Source organism: Oncorhynchus keta, chromosome 12 (genome assembly GCF_023373465.1).
Source record: "Oncorhynchus keta strain PuntledgeMale-10-30-2019 chromosome 12, Oket_V2, whole genome shotgun sequence".
Classification (NCBI taxonomy): domain Eukaryota; kingdom Metazoa; phylum Chordata; class Actinopteri; order Salmoniformes; family Salmonidae; genus Oncorhynchus; species Oncorhynchus keta.
This window is the reverse complement of record NC_068432.1, coordinates 28,743,481-28,760,223: the sequence shown is the minus strand read 5'-3', so window position 1 is coordinate 28,760,223 and position 16,743 is coordinate 28,743,481. Positions and strand designations below refer to the sequence as shown.

The window sequence follows — 16,743 nt, the reverse complement described above, 5'->3', positions numbered from 1 at the left end:
CTGACGCAGATCACCCAATACAGTCCCTTCATTGCTACCCATCTCCTCCTCTCTCCTCACTTCAGTAGGTGGCTCTCTGTCCTCCATCAGTAAGAGGCGTATCTCCTGTAAGGACCTGGGGCGTGGGGACTGTGAGGGCTGGCTGTGGAAGAAGAAGGATGCTAAAAGTTATTTCTCCCAGAAGTGGAAAAAGTACTGGTTCATCCTGAAAGATACCTGCCTGTACTGGTACATGAATGAGGAGGTGAGTGTGTGAGTGACACTGACACTGACAGACTTGCTGATTTGTAGTACTGTGGCTTCCTGTCCTGATTATCTGATCTAAAATGTGAACCATCCCTTTATATTTTTTGTATGTGTCAGAAAATTAATGGATGTCAGAACAATATATGATATTGTGTCCCCCCCAGGATGAAAAGGCAGAGGGCTTTGTAAGTCTCCCTGAATTCAAGATTGATCGTGCATCTGAGTGCCGTAGGAAGTAGTGAGTACATGTATTTGTGTTTGTATACCGATTCATTCATATTTGAGTCTTGAGGTCTGTTTGTCTCTGTGAACCTCAACATGTGTTTGTTTGAATATGTCGAGAACATGTGTGTGTGTGTGTGTGTGTGTCTTTAAATGCAAGATATGTTTATGGGTGTCTTGTGTCTCTATGCACAGTACAGAATATGCAGTCTGTGTATGTGCCCCAGGATATTTACAGTATGGTGGAATCTGTCCTTAACATCATGTTTATGTGTTCCAGTGCTTTCAAGGCTTGCCATCCAAAGATCAAGAGTTTCTACTTTGCAGCAGACAATGTGGATGACATGAATAGGTGAGAGTCACTGTCAGTGATGATTACTGTAGCTGACACAGAGCTGAGATATGAGAGGGGGAGACAGGAAGAGACAAGGAGGTGAGACAGACTGACAGAAACCTGGAAAGTCTAGGAAAATAGGGCTAGGCAAATGACCAGGTGAGCTGATGTGAGATGCAAAAACAACAGGGAATAACAGAATGGCATGTGGTGTGTGAGATCTGGAATGGTGTGTAGCTGTCACGTTTCATTCGTGTTGTTCCCTCACAGGTGGCTGAGTCGTTTGACCATGGCAGTGGCAGGTTACTCGGAGCAGGAGAGGATCCGACAGGACCAGGGTGAGAATACATGAATACACATTAATAAAGCTGGCAATAATAAAGGACAATAGCTGCTTTGTTTGCCCTACTTTAGAAAATCCCCCCCACATTGTCTCTTTCTGATGGTGACGTGTCCTCTTTTCTGCTTCTTCCTTGCCATTGTCACCAGACTACTGGAGTGAAAGTGATCATGAGGACACGGAGATGCCGTCAACCATACCCAAACAGGACAGCCCTCCACCCCCCTACGACAGCTACCCCAGGCCCCCCTCGGCAAGTTAATCTCTCTTTAAAAAGTTAGACAACAACTCTGTGCGTAGTTTTAATATGTTATTTACATTATTTTTACATTGCCATTATATACCTCTCTAGCTGTGTCTCTTCCTTTTTTATCATTCTGGTATTTATATTAATAACCGTTACAATGCCATTACACCTCTCTGTCTGGTTCTCTTTAGGTGTCCCAGATGAGTCCATACCTGGAGCCCAAACACGGCCGCGTCTCCTCTGAAACCTTCCAGTCACACTCCTCTCATGAGGAGTTCCACCCCGAGCCACAGGAAGGCAGCGGGAGCGGCTCCCCTGGTCAGAAGTCTTCCAGTCAAAGGCGTTCGTGGCAGGACTTGATTGAGACTCCCCTGGGCAGCACGGGGCTCCACTACCTGCAGACCCTGCCCCTGGAGGAGGCCCTGCTGCGTTCCCCTGGAGGAGGTGGCCTTTCTGTGGAGTACCGCCGCCAGTCAACCCTCCCTGCTCAGCGCAGCCTGATGCAGGAGCACTATGGCCCACTACCCCTGCAACTCAGCCCCAGTGTCCCTGTAGAGGCTGGGGGGAAACCCCGTAGCTTCACCCTTCCCCGAGACAGTGGGCTCCATGCCATACTCTCAGCCTCGGCCAGCGCCTCTGACCACACGGACCACCACCGCTACCAGCTGGCCAGAGACACAGGTGAGACATTACTGAGACATGACTGAGACACAGGACAAAGAGATGTGACAACCACGATGACGCCATGAAATGGAGATACATGACACTGTGAGGCAGAGAAGAAAGAGATTTGACAACAACCTCACTCTCACTCTTTCTGCCACATTCTAGGATATAACTTGATGGGTATAAATAGTTGAATATATTTAAATGGAAATTATTACTTGTAGGGTTATAACCTGGTAACCAGTAGTGAGTGATGTTACTAATTAAAGGCATTGTTCAGACAGTCTGTGTCACAGACTTTGCTGATTGTCTGAAATTTAGACCAGCCCCATCCCCCATCCCTACAGACCTCCAGGACACTATTCTAAAGTGAAGTGAAATCTTAGTGTCCTAATTGACACTAATTCATTCTGGCAGCCCAACCCCCTCCTCGATGTCTTACAGGCACACACACACGCACAATGAAAAACACATAGGGCGACCTTTCACACAAGCATAGTAGTAATCATAGGGTAGTCATATACCAGTATGTAAACGTACAATGAGAATAGGATAAAGGGGATGGGCAGAGAGATAATATAAGGTAAGAAGAGAGAGAGACGCACCACTGTCTGATGATTGACCTGGATGACTTCATCGCCTGCGTCTCCATAAATCCATATCGTAAATATTCGGTCGCTGTCATGTGTAGAGGCAAGCAGACAAATGTCCTTAAATGTTCAAGCCTGCCCTAAGATAACAAATAGACACACATACACACACACAAACGCATCCGTGTCCTTTCAGCCCATGTTAATGTTGAATTTTGAAGAGGACAAAGAAACATGCCTAAGGGGACTTTTTTTCTGTCCTAATTTCTCTACTGCTCTCTCTGTAGACTATATCTAACACAACACATGCAGCAAACACTGCATGATACACTTCAAGAGGCACAGATTTACAACTGACCCCCGAAACACACAGCACGTCTCACAAATGGACAACATAGTATGACAACTACCAGACACAAAACCTTTGGGTCTGTTTGAGTCCACAAAGCTTGCCAGATAACTTAACATAAAATAAGAGCTATGTGACAATAGCACCATAAGAGGGCAGTATACAGTGCATTCGGGAAAGTATTCAGACCCCTTCACTTTTTCCACATTGTTACGTTACAGCCTTATTCTAAAATTAATTGAATCATTTTTTTCTCATCAATCTACACACAATACCCCATAATGACGAAGCAAAAACTGAAATACTACATTCAGGCTCTTTACTCAGTACTTTGTTGAAGCACCTTTGGCAGCGATTACAACCTCGAGTCTTCTTGGGTATGGCGCTACAAGCTTGGCACACCTGTCTTTTGGGAGTTTCTCCCATTCTTCTCTGCAGATCCTCTCAAGCTCTGTCAGGTTGGATGGGGAGCGTCGCTGCACAGCTATTTTTAGGTCTCTGCAGAGATGGTGGCTCCAGAGTTCCTCTGTGGAGATGGGAGAACCTTCCAGAAGGACAACCATCTCTGCAGCACTCCACCAATCGGGCCTTTATTTAACTAGGCAAGTGAGTTATGAACAAATTCTTATTTACAATGACGGCCTACCAAAAGACAAAATGCCTCCTGTGGGGATCGGGGCTGGGATTATTATTATTTTTTAATTATTTAAAAAAATATAGGACAAAACACACATCATGACAAGAGTGACAACACATAAACAGAGACATAAGAGGAAAAACAGCATGGCAGCAACACATGACAGCACAGCATTGTAGCAACACAACATGACAACAACATGGTAGCAGCACAACATGGCAGCAGCACAAAACATGATACAAACATTATTGGGCACAGACAACAGCACAAAGGGCAAGAAGGTAGAGACAACAACACATCATGCAAAGCAGCTCAACTGTCAGTAAGAGTGTCCATGATTGAGTCTTTGATTGTTTTTTTTTTCAACCTTTATTTAACCAGGTAGGCTAGTTGAGAACAAGTTCTCATTTGCAACTGCGACCTGGCCAAGATAAAGGATAGCAGTGTGAACAGACAACACAGAGTTACACATGGAGTAAACAATTAACAAGTCAATAACACAGTAGAAAAAAAGAGAGTCTATATACATTGTGTGCAAAAGGCATGAGGAGGTAGGTGAATAATTACAATTTTGCAGATTAACACTGGAGTGATAAATGATCAGATGGTCATGTACAGGTAGAGATATTGGTGTGCAAAAGAGCAGAAAAGTAAATAAATATAAACAGTATGGGGATGAGGTAGGTAAAATTGGGTGGGCTATTTACCGATAGACCATGTACAGCTGCAGCGATCGGTTAGCTGCTCAGATAGCAGATGTTTGAAGTTGGTGAGGGAGATAAAAGTCTCCAACTTCAGCGATTTTTGCAATTCGTTCAATGAAGAGGTTGAGATAAAACTGTCCGGTTTGAATGTTTGTTACAGCTCGTTCAAGTCACTAGCTGCAGCGAACTTAAAGGAAGAGCAACCCAGGGATGTGTATGCTTTGGGGACCTTTAACAGAATGTGACTGGCAGAACGGGCATTGTATGTGGAGGATGAGGGCTGCAGTAGACATCTCAGATAGCGGGGAGTGAGGCCTAAGAGGGTTTTATAAATAAGCATCAACCAGTGGGTCTTGCGATGGGTATACAGAGATGACCAGTTTACAGAAGAGTGATGTGTCCTATAAGGAGCATTGGTGGCAAATCTGATGGCTGAATGGTAAAGAGCATCCAGCCGCTCGAGAATCCACTCTCACATAGGTACGTGGTTGAAAAGGGCATCAGTGTCATTACAGCGCGATTTTCCAAGGCAAGAAACTCTGAGTGAATCCCTATCCAGAAATCTGGCAGTGGCTTCTGATTAATTAACAAAGTTAACCATTTTCACAATCGTGTCCAAAACATCTTCCAGGCTGTCAGGCATTCCCTTGGCAGCAAGAACCTCTCGATGGATACTGCAGTGTACCCAAGTGGAGTCGAGAGCAACTGCTTGCAAGCGTGTTACCACTCCACTATGTCTCCCTGTCATGGCTTTTTCGCCATCTGTACAGATACCAACACATCTTGACCACCAAAGTCCATTTGATGTCACAAAGCTGTCCAGTACTTAAAAAATATCCTCTCATGTTGTCCTTGGTTTCCAGTGGTTTGCAGAAGAGGATGTCTTCCTTAATTGACCCCCCATAAACGTAATGGACATATACCAGAAGCTGTGCCAAGCCTGCCACATCTGTTGACTCATCCAGCTGTAATGCATATAATTCACTGACTTGTATGCAAAGCAGTAATTTTTCCAAAACATCTCCTGCCATGTCACTGATGCGTCGTGAAACAGTGTTGTTTGATGAAGTCATTGTCTGTAGAGTTGTTTTGGCCTTTTCCTCCAGCATTGTCCCAGCCAAATCCAAGGCAGCAGGAAGAATTAAGTCTGTAGTATGGGGCTTGCCTGTCCTAGCCACTCGGTAGCTCACCATAGAAGACACTTCTAGCCTTCTTATAAATGGTATCTGTTGCTTTTATACATGTCTTACTACTCAAAAGTCATCTTTATTCTTGCTCAAAAAACTCCCATGGCTTATTTTTCAAATTGTCAATGTTTCATTTCTAAATGTCTGAGCAAGAGTGGTTTCCTGCGAGAGAGTAACGGTTAATGTGATTGGATGTTAATTATTAGACTCAGATATCTGTATTTGACATTATGTTATTTCGCTGAACACTAGATGGTTTAATTTTATTTTTGGCAGTGAAACGAGACTACTCAGGTGAGAAAAAAAACTCACCCAAATGTATAGCCTCGTTGGAAAATATAAATGTACTGTTTGAAAATGTTTTTCATAAATAATAATAATAATTTTTCATGTGAATCAAATTTTTATTTGGCATACCCCCGACGGCATTGCTTGTACCTCTGGGGGTTTGGAAATACCTGGTCTACCGTATCAAAAGCTTTGGCCAAGTCGATAAAAATAACAGCACAACATTGCTTAGAATCAAGGGCAAAGGTGACATCATTGAGGACTTTAACATTGCGGTGACACATCCATAACCTGAGTGGAAACCAGATTGCATACCAGAGAGAATAATATAGACATCAAGAAAGCCAGTCAGTTGATTATTGACAAGTGTTTCCAACACTTTTGATGAACAGGGCAAAATAGAAATAGGCCTATAACAATTAGGATTAGCTTGATCTCCCCTTTAAACAAAGGATGAACCGTGGCTGCCTTCCAAGCAATGGGAACCTCCCCAGAGAGAAGAGACAGGTGAAAAAGCTCAGAGATAGGCTTGGCGATTATAGGGCCAGCAACCGTAAAGAAGAAAGAGTCTAAACCATCTGACCCAGATGTTTTTTGGGGGTCAAGTTTAAGGAGCTCCTTTAGCACCTCGGACTCAGTGACTGCCTGCAGGGATAAACTTTGTAGCGGAGTGGGGGAAAAATATGGAGGAGCATCGGGGCTAGTCGTATTAGAAGGGGTGAGAGATGAGGAAATGTAAAAGGCACATGACAGCCCGCTTGGAGTTAGCCAAAATGAAACCAAGATTGAACTCTTTGGCCTGAATGCCAAGCGTCATGTCTGGAGGAAAAAAAGCACCGCTCATCACCTGGCCAATACAATCACTACGGTGAAGCATGGTGGTGGCAGCATCATGCTGTGGGGAAGTCTTTCAGTGGCAGGGAATGGGATACTAGTCAAGATCGAGGGAAAGATGAACAGAGCAAAGTACAGAGAGGTCCTTGATGCAAACCTGCTCCAGAGCACTCAGGACTTCAGACTGGGGCGAGGTTTCACCTTCCAACAGGACAATGAGCCTTAGCCAAGACAACACAGTGGCTTTGGAACAAGTCTCAGATTGTCCACGAGTGGCCCAGCCAGAGCCCGGACTTGAACCCGATTTAGCATCTCCGGAGAGAAAATTGTGAAAATTGTGCAGCGACGCTCCCCATCCAACCTTACAGAGCCTGAGAGGCTCTGCAGAGAATGGGAGAAACTCCCCAAATACAGGTGTGCCTAGCTTGTAGCATCAAACCCAAGATGATTTCAGGCTGTAATCGCTGCCAAAGGTTCTTCAAAAAAGTACTGAGTAAAGGTTCTGAATACTTGTGTAAATGTGATATTTCAGTTTTTTATTTGTAATAAATTTGCAAACATTTCTAAAAACAGTTTTTGCTTTGTCATTACGGGGTATTGTGTGTATTTTGATGAGGGGAAAAAACAATTTAATCAATTTTAGAATAAGTGTCACGATTTCTTCCAAAGTCAATGCCTCTCCTTGTTCGGGCGGTGCTCGGCAGTCGACGTCGCTGGTCTTCTAGCCATCGCCGATCCCTTTTTCATTTTCATTTGTATTGTCTTGTTTTTCCACACACCTGGTTCTCATTTCCCTCATTATGTGTTGTGTTTTTAACCCTCTGTTTCCCCTATGTCTTTGTGTGGTATTGTTTATTCTGTTTCATGTTATGCGCACGTTAGTCTGTTGTGGTGGGTTATGTTAACCCAAATTGTTATTTCGTGTTTATTTTGCCATGTGCTTTTTGTTTGCCTAAATAAAAGGCTCCGTTGGCTACCCAATATCTGCTCTCCTGCACCTGACTCCCTTACAGCCATTTACGCATACCTGACAATATGGCTTGTTACGTATCAAAATGTGGAAAAAGTGAATACTTTGAATGCATTGTATGTAAAAGATAACATGGGAAATTCCACAGTAGCAGCCTACCGTGTGTGTGTTGCCTGCCCTTGAGGAAGTGCAATGCTGTGCTGAGATCTAGATTCACATGTATGTTGTTGTTGTTGTTTATGTGGTGCAAAATAAAACAGCACATGAATAACACGTATGGTGAATCTGCTTGTCCTCAGGCTGCGAGCAGGAGGGACGTCCTCAGGCTGACTCTTTGGGGGACCTGTACCGGGCCCTGGAGAGGGCCAACCTGTCCTCCATAGGCGATCACCGGCCCTCCTCCCGTCTGGAGTACAAACGCTCCTTCGTCCGCCGCGTCAACGACCCACTGCTCAGTGAAAAGCTGCACCGTCTCCGCATCCTACAGAGTGCTCTCAAGGTATGAGAGGACCTATAGAATATAGTGTATGTACAGTGTGTGTGTACTGTGTAGTGTATACAGTGTATTACCTCTTAAATCGTACTCTTCTCTCCTCCTGACAGAATGTCCCTCTTCAGGACTCTGACCCATCGTTGGGTTTTTTAGGATAGCCTATGTGGAACAGACCATGGACACAGCAGCGCCATTACAGTCATCCCATACATCCTGCCAAGGGACGTGCCCTTACTGCCCTACCCCAGACATCCCCTTATCCCTGGAAGACAACCATAACAACCAGTGTTACACCCCTCTCTTTCTCTCTCTCTTTCTCTCTCACGCACTCACTCAATCTCACTCTCTCTGCATGCCCACATCTGCTTCTAAGGACCTTTCCTCATGCAAAATAATTTGTTCAGTGAGCAAAATAACGATAACATATTAAATAGATGGGATGACTAATTATCCAAGTTTGCATCATAAAATGCGTGCAATGCATGTTCACACTATTTACTTAAACTCTGGTTCAATAATAGTCTTCTTCTCATTGACATTGTTAATCCTTTGACGCGTACAATCACATATTTTTGTGATCATTGTTGAGTGGTCCCTGCAGCGTGCGATCTCAAATACGTGATTGGAACAGTAGTAACAATGTATGATGCAACAAACGCTTCTAAACACCATTGTTGTCTGAACAGCATCTAAATATTTTTGTTGTATTGATGGAAAATAAAGTTCTTAAACTTTATTCCTCAATTTTATATTTTATTGTAAAAGATAAATGCGAACTTCATCATCCAAGCATCACACGGAACACATCCACAGCCAAACTCATTCCATAAACCAGTCTAAATAACAGGTTGCGCTGACAAAAAAATAAAACTGAAGTTAGTGACCTAACAGCTAGACTAGTTTACAATGTACCACATCTCTGGTGAGCATGAGACTAACGTAATGTTGTTTAGAAAATAAATGCGTGTCAGCTATGCTAACAACAGCTCAATTCTTTAAGATGGCAGCCATGTTGGTTTACGTTTCACAAGCAAAAACTCTCTAATCCCAGAATGCTATTCACTATAAAACGCAAATAAACAAAATCAAAGATTGCTGCGCTTATTGCCTGAAAAATATTAACTTAGTTTAGCCACTTTTCAGCATATTACAAATTGTTGATGTACTTGTTACAGTGTATACAAGAACTGGAGCACATGACTTGACAAGTCATTAACCATTTCTGACAAATCACAAAGCTAATAAAGGTTTTTACCTCACAGAGCATCACATCAAATACAAGCCTACTGCCTAGCCTAACCATAGTCCAAAACCTAAACAGGGATGAGGGTTTGTGGGGGGGTTCCTTTCATTTGTGGGGGGTTTTCAAATCCATTGGGGGTAGAAATAGGGGAGGGTATCTTGTGAGGATATGATGCAGGAAATACTACTATGATGGGGGATTTATCAATAAATGGGGGGCAAACACAAGAAGGTTATACGCTAAATAAAAATAAACCCCCTGGAAAGAGGGATCGGAGCTGGTAACCCTGAGGTACCAAAGTTACATTCTGATGCCGCGTTCAAGACAACTGGGAACTCAGGAAAAAAGTTTTGAACGGTTATCCAATTCGGAATTCCAACTTGGGAACTCGGGCCTCTTTCTAGAGCTCCAACTTTCTGACCCAAAGATCATTGATGCCATGATTTTGCCTAGTTTTTTTCAGAGTTCACAGTTGTCTTGAAAGCACCATGAGTCAGTCGAGTTGTTATAACATCTTTGGTCTGACAGACGCTAACGTGTCAAACAGAATGTTCACAAACATGGCGCCACACATAGCCGGCAAATAACTTAGCATTAGCTCATCATAATCAGTACAACATTCAAGTATTTTCACGCATCATATGTGTCCATTACAATCTATGCAAGAATCGGAATACATTATTTGTCACCAGTACTTGAAAACATGTTAATAAAAGAGTAAACACATTATGATCCATACAAATATCTTGATCGTGATGTGTGTTTTGTCCTATATTTGTATTACATTTAAATTTATTTTTTATGTCAGCCCCCGTCCCCGCAGGAGGCCTTTTGCCTTTTGGTAGGCTGTCATTGTAAATAAGAATTTGTTCTTAACTGACTTGCCTTGTTAAATAAAACATAAATAACATGCCCAAAGTCCAATTTGTAAGACAAAGAACCATGAAGACAATGTGGGTCCCAGCCAGAAAATGTGCTGGAGGAAAACGTTTGTGCAAGGCCTGTTCTGACGAGAGATGCGCAATGTCTTGGGCTCAAGTTGAAGAGAGAAGTTTGTCTGCTCAGTAAAGCCTCAAACATAAATTGTCAGCAAGAGGGAAATGGGCTACTTCTTATGCAAATTAACGAGGAAGCGAAACACACCTCAATCCAAACTTTTGTTAGAAAATAAAACTTGTTTGAAAATATTCTGAAATGGACAAGTCGAAACATACCCTATTGATAATTAGCCGGCAGCGTGCCTTGGTTTGAGGACAGCACAGGTAACTGTCCTGTTGTGTAACATTCACATTTTGGAACAGTGAGAGCATTCTGACATCACGCTCATGAAAAAACTCACGCAGGGACAGTTAGAGATATTTGGAACTCAAGTATGAAAAGGTTAAAGGAAAGTTACAGCAGAAATTGCACTGGAGAATATAGTGAGGCCAGGATTTAATCAGATCAGTGTTAACCCACGGTAACCGACAAATGCATGGCTTAACCTTTCTGGCGCAGGCTTTCCACTAGTGACCCACCTGGACAACATCCGGTGAAATTGCAGAGCGTGAAATTTAAATGACAGAAATAGTAATATTTAACTTTCATGAAAATACAAGTGTCATACATCAAAATAAAGCGTAACTTCTTGTTAATCCTGTGTCAGATTTCAACAAGGCTTTACGGCAAAAGCACACGATGCGATTATCTGAGGACAGCGTCCCGAACACAAATGCATAAAAAAAAAAAAAACATTTTCCAACCAGACAGGTGCGCCACGAAAGTCAGAAATAGTGATAAGATAAATGCCTTACATTTGAAGATCTTCTTCAGTTGGCACTCCAAAAGGTTCCAGCTACATCACAAATGGTCCTTTTGTTCGATAAAGTCCTTCTTTATATGCCCAAAACTCGCTTCATTCAATAATCCACCGGTTTCCCTCCTTCACAATGCATACACAATTAATCCCAAACGTTACCAATAAACTTCTCCAAACAAGTCAAACAACAACTTAGAAAGACTACACATTCTAGCTAATTTTTTCCAAAAACAAGCCTGAAACTCTTTCTAAAGACTGTTGACATCTAGTGGAAGCCCTAAGAACTGCAATCTGGGAGATTTTCGCCTCATATTAAAAATGATAGCTATTATAAACAGTGGTAAACTGAGTCTTCTTTTTTGTTGAGATGGTTTGTCCTCGGGTTTTCACCTGCCATATCAGTTCTGTTATACTCACAGACATTATTTTAACAGTTGTAGAAACTTTAGAGTGTTTTCTATCCAAATATATATATATATGCGTATCCTAGCTTCTGGGCCTGAGTAACAGGCAGTTTACTTTGGGCACGCTTTTCATCCAGACGTCAAACTACTGCTCCCTAGCCCCAAAGAGGTTTAAATATTGCTTTCGTTTAGGCAGTGGAAGGTGTAACTGTGTTGGAGCTGTCAAAAGCAATATTTAGCTATGCGTTTGTCACTACCGGGGTTAGCGCTGATCTGATTGAATCCTGGTCTGTGTTTGATGGTATGTTTTTGCACAGTTCATTGTTTTGTATGAGGAAAATGTCACGTTATGTGTCTTTACGCCCATCTCCCTATTTCAGAGGCTCTTCAACACACATACATCTCACTCTGGGTTTCTGTCCACCCCATCTCGTTGACTCACTCACTCACTCTCCCACTCGCACTCAGAACATTGTCTGTGGAGGAATGTATTGTTTGATTTATTTTTCTAGAAGGCAACCATGACATCCACAGCCTTTTCTGGTTTGATGATATTGGATATTTCCACCCATCTGAAAGACTGCATTAGTGGGGCGCCCTTTAACTCACTGCTCATCTGCATGGCCATGTTAGAATCTTCTGCTTCTGTACAGTACTGTCTGTTCTGAAGACTATGCCAGGGTTGTGCACAGTATCACTACAATTAATCTTGATCCTAAATGAACTATAATAAGCAATTGTATTTTTGATGTCTACAATGTTTATGTTATGCATGTGTGAATGGTAAATGAGTATGTGCTGTATGTCTGTGTGTTATGAGAGTGTACAGTATGTTAAGCGTATATATTTATTTCATAAACTGGATATCACGCAACTGCTATGTCAGCACAAAATGCAAGGAGATTATCTTTCAACTTCAGTGTTGTGCCTCAGAGATTCTGAAAGTATTAACACTCCAAGACTGGGTGAACATAGATTATGGCTGCAGGGTGGAATTTCTCTCTTATAATAATCAGAAACTGGTGCACAGAGAAGAGGACTGGCAATAATAAACCAGTACTGTAAATTGTGAAGCATTGATCAGAAACACGTGTTTATTTTTGTATGCATGCTATCTATCCAAATGTTTGTAAATGGTTTTGTATTCCGAGGTGTGTGTGTGTGATCTGGAAACTGCTGGTGTGAACCCATCGTCCACATTGTGTTTCAAAGAAATATTTTACATTTTAAGTAAAAGCGACAGGAGAAAGTGTTTGTTTTTGAAGTGATCTCTGCTAAAAGGTAAATAACTGTATTTATAAACTGTTCATTGTTTGAGCATGCGTTGTATAACTTAAACAGAATACCATGCCATTTGAAATATATGGAAGTTGCACATGTTTGCCGTATTGTGGCTAATTTACTTTTTTATTCAATAATAATAAACAAAGGCTTGTCCATCTCCAGACCTCTCCCTTAATGATGATTCCTCCATTTCAAATATTTTCTTTGGTGCTCTATTCCTGATGAGGGGACAAGGGCGGATTGGCCATCAGGCAATTATTTCAAATGCCAGATGGGCTGGACCATTTTTTGTTTGGTGTAAAAAAAACTCATGTAAAAGATGACGTGGCCAGCGGCCCATGGGCCTGTTAATTTGTCATTTTTTTACTTGATTTTTTTGTTGCAATTTCTCTGTTATACTGATCTATAAGGAGCCTTTGGCTGATCAGTGGGAAACGGCTGGCCCGGTTTTCTGAGATGAGGTCATGCAAACTCACATTCTAAGTCAAACGTGGCATCAGCAAAGAGACCTGCTCTTCTGATTCTATCATCAGTTAGACAGCTAAGATCACGGATCGTAAAAAACGGAAAGGGTGCCTATAAAAGTAGAGAGACCACATTCTAAATTGTCACCTCATCTCATGGGTGGATAAAACCATGATTTGGTCCAACAGTGCATTAACCTCATGATTCTTGTAATGAAAGTGTGTCCTGTTCCAGTGCCTGTTTTGTTGGGGCCTGCTGCTGTAATGAGCGAGCCATGCGCTTGTGAGGAAAATGTGTTCTTATCGTATAACATCTCAAAATGAAGTTTCATCCCCTTGTCCCTGTCGAATAGTGGAGGGCCTCAGCTTTCTGTAGCTATAATTTATATTTCTCAACTCTCAATATTCAGATCAATAGCAACTGTTTTACAACCAAGATATTTTTTAAGGCTTTGAGATATGAAGCGGCGTGTACGAAATGCATATCCGCCATTGCGAAGGCCTATAGGCCTATAGGTCTCATGGGTAGAAGCCAACAAATGCAACGTTTTTTTGGGACATTAAATTGACTGTTGGATGAATAAATGGCAGTGGGTAGTATATTTATAGTTAGCGATCTAGTTAATGTGTTTTGAGTTTCCACTTCCTCAAGTAATTAATTGCTATTCAATAAAAACAATCTGGAAATTCTGGAGTCCTATTTTGAAAGTAAAATAAAGCAACTATAGTCTAACCGTCATCCCAAATGTCATGACAATCACGTGATTAAATTGCACAAAATATCTTCAGTTGTGCATTCCTGCTTTGACGTGTTGGATGAAACAACGTATTTCTTGAATACCTCAGTAGGCTATTTACTACACTTAATAAAGCACTATGAATGATTTAAGATTAATGTTCATGATGATTACTCATGATTTGGGTCTGACCAAATCATGGGCTGGTGCCACTAACTGTAAAAGCTAGTCGCATCAGGAGAAAATGTTAGTCTGGAGCCATGTCATAGTAATTAACGCTTAGGGCTCTATTCAATCCGTATTGCGAAAGTTCAGATTTACAACGTTATTGAAATTGAAAGGCAATGTTCCTACTTTAGCGGATACTACATTCACGGTAAACTCTGCATATGTCGGCTCAATCGGAAATTACTTTCACATTTCTATTGCGGAATCTGTAATGCATCAGCTTTACAGATTGAATAGAGCCCTTAGGGTAGGTGTGGATTCAGGGGAACACATACTGTATGACAGGTACTAATGTGCATAGTGAGTCTGTGGCGCGTGCAGGAATGTGGGCTGGTGTAGATAAAATGCCAGTGTGAATTCTTGTCCCAGATTGTAGAAGATAAATAAAACGTTTCCTCTAAAAGTTTCTCCCTCAATGTTGGATGGTTCTTTATATCAGCAGTGAGCATTAATAAGTACCTCTTACCTGTAAACTCTTATGTGGATACGCTTTTGAAAAGCTCCGAACATTCTCTATAATATCCATTTAAAGACAAGAGAAGGGAGAAGCTTCAACATGGCTGTCAGCTTATAAGGAGGTTGATGAATGAGGTAGTAGCAGCAGCAGCCGGATGGGACACCACAGATCAAATGTAACGAATATCAACAGGAGATCATCTCATGATCTGGGATGAAGATCAACCCCAACTCATTATACACTAACTCTTACCTACACAATACAAAAGTATGTGGACACCCCTTCAAATTAGTGGATTCGGCTATTTCACCCACACCCGTTGCTGACAGGTGAATAAAATCGAGAACACATACATGCAGTCTCCATAGACAAACATTGGCAGTAGAATGGCCTTACTGAAGAGCTCAGTGACTTTCAAAGTGGCAGTGTCATAGGATGACACCTTTCCAACAAGTCAGTTCATCAAATTTCTGCCCTGCTAGAGCTGCTCCAGTCAACTTTAAGTGCTGTTATTGTGAAGTGGAAACATCTAGGAGGAACAACAATTCGAAGTGGTAGGCCACACCACTCTATTCTAGACGATTCTGTGCTTCCAACTTTGTGGCAACAGTTTGGGGAAGGTCTTTTCCTGTTTCAGCATTGCATTGCCCCCGTGCACAAAGCAAGATCCATACAGAAACGGTTTGTCGAGATCAGTGTAGAAAAACTTGACTGGCCTGCACAGAGCCCTGACCTCAACCCCATTGAACACCTTTGGGATGAATTGGAATGCTGACTGTGTGCCAGGGTTAATTGTCCAACATCAGTAATCAACCTCACTAATGCTATTGTGGCTAAATGGAAGCAAATCCCTGCAGCAAAGCAACATCTAGTGGAACGCCTTCCCTAAAGAGTTGAGGCTGTTATAACAGTAAAGGGGGACCAACCCCATATTAATGCCCATGATTTTGGAATGAGATGTTTCGACGAGCAGGTATCCACATACTTTTGGTAATGTAGTATACCTAGCTCAATGCAGAACAATATTCTTAACCTGCTGGTCTTGAATCCAGTTTGGATTCCAATAAATTTGAACCTATGCATTTATAAGTCTGCTCCACAATGCATAGTTAATACACTTGTCATTACATACATCAACTTACACAGATTGCATGAATAACACACTGAACACACAAATCAACTTGCTTAACGGTATGTTAAACAAAAGGGGATGTCTAACCATGTCACATCCAATCAGTAGCGGTGCGTGGGTAAACTCACTGGGGAAGCCAATCCAGAAAAACAGCCATATTACAATCTATGTGTTGCGTTGTTTGATCTACAACCTGTTCGCTCATATGCCTTGACACCGTGATACAGAATATAGGCCTAAACCCGAGGCAATAAGAAGACACAGTGGTAGAATACATTCAGAGAGACATCTGTCTGGTGAAGTCTACAAAACATATTGCATGTAACAAACAGTTACATATAAAATATATGCCATTTAGCAGATGCTTTTATCCAAAGCGACTTACAGTCATGTGTGCATACATTCTACGTATGGGTGGTCCCGGGAATCAAACCCACTACCCTGGCGTTACAAGCGCCATGCTCTACCAACTGAGCTACAGAAGGACCACATGACCTACAGCATGGTCAAGCAAGGTAATGTTTCCAATATTTTCGGACTGCTAAACAATTATTGATTTAGAACCACAGTGAATTTCAACATTTCAACATCATCTAATCACATATACTTAGTCTAATACAGTTACAACTAAAAAATACCCAAAAATATTTTTTGGTCCAATCCACGTAAGCTAAATATGATGTGGCTGTCCATGGTACTGATTTGTCTGCGTGCAACTAGAAAAAGCATGTTGACACACCTACTTGAAGAAAAACACCAATGCCATCCTCCTCTCTTTCATGTTGCCGAAACAGTCTATGACTCTGTCATACATTACACGCTTTTAGTTTTTGTAGTCCTAGGCTACCTGGCTAAAATGCTTGCTTGCTAGCCTAACTACCTTTCATGG

At 41.9% G+C, this 16,743-nt stretch overlaps 1 protein-coding gene across 1 annotated transcript in view; it reads left to right on the top strand.

The window, feature by feature from the left end:
• The window catches only part of LOC118391794 (connector enhancer of kinase suppressor of ras 2-like), a 39,094-nt gene extending 29,678 nt beyond the window's left edge, over positions 1–9,416 (top strand). Inside the window, exons 15-22 of the mRNA XM_052457958.1 lie at positions 69–244; positions 411–484; positions 749–820; positions 1,073–1,140; positions 1,292–1,395; positions 1,581–2,070; positions 7,914–8,113; positions 8,218–9,416. Coding sequence (XP_052313918.1) covers positions 69–244; positions 411–484; positions 749–820; positions 1,073–1,140; positions 1,292–1,395; positions 1,581–2,070; positions 7,914–8,113; positions 8,218–8,265 — 1,232 coding nt within the window. The 3' untranslated portion in view covers positions 8,266–9,416. The remainder of the gene's footprint in view (positions 1–68; positions 245–410; positions 485–748; positions 821–1,072; positions 1,141–1,291; positions 1,396–1,580; positions 2,071–7,913; positions 8,114–8,217) is intronic.
• The last annotated feature ends 7,327 nt before the right edge of the window (positions 9,417–16,743 follow it).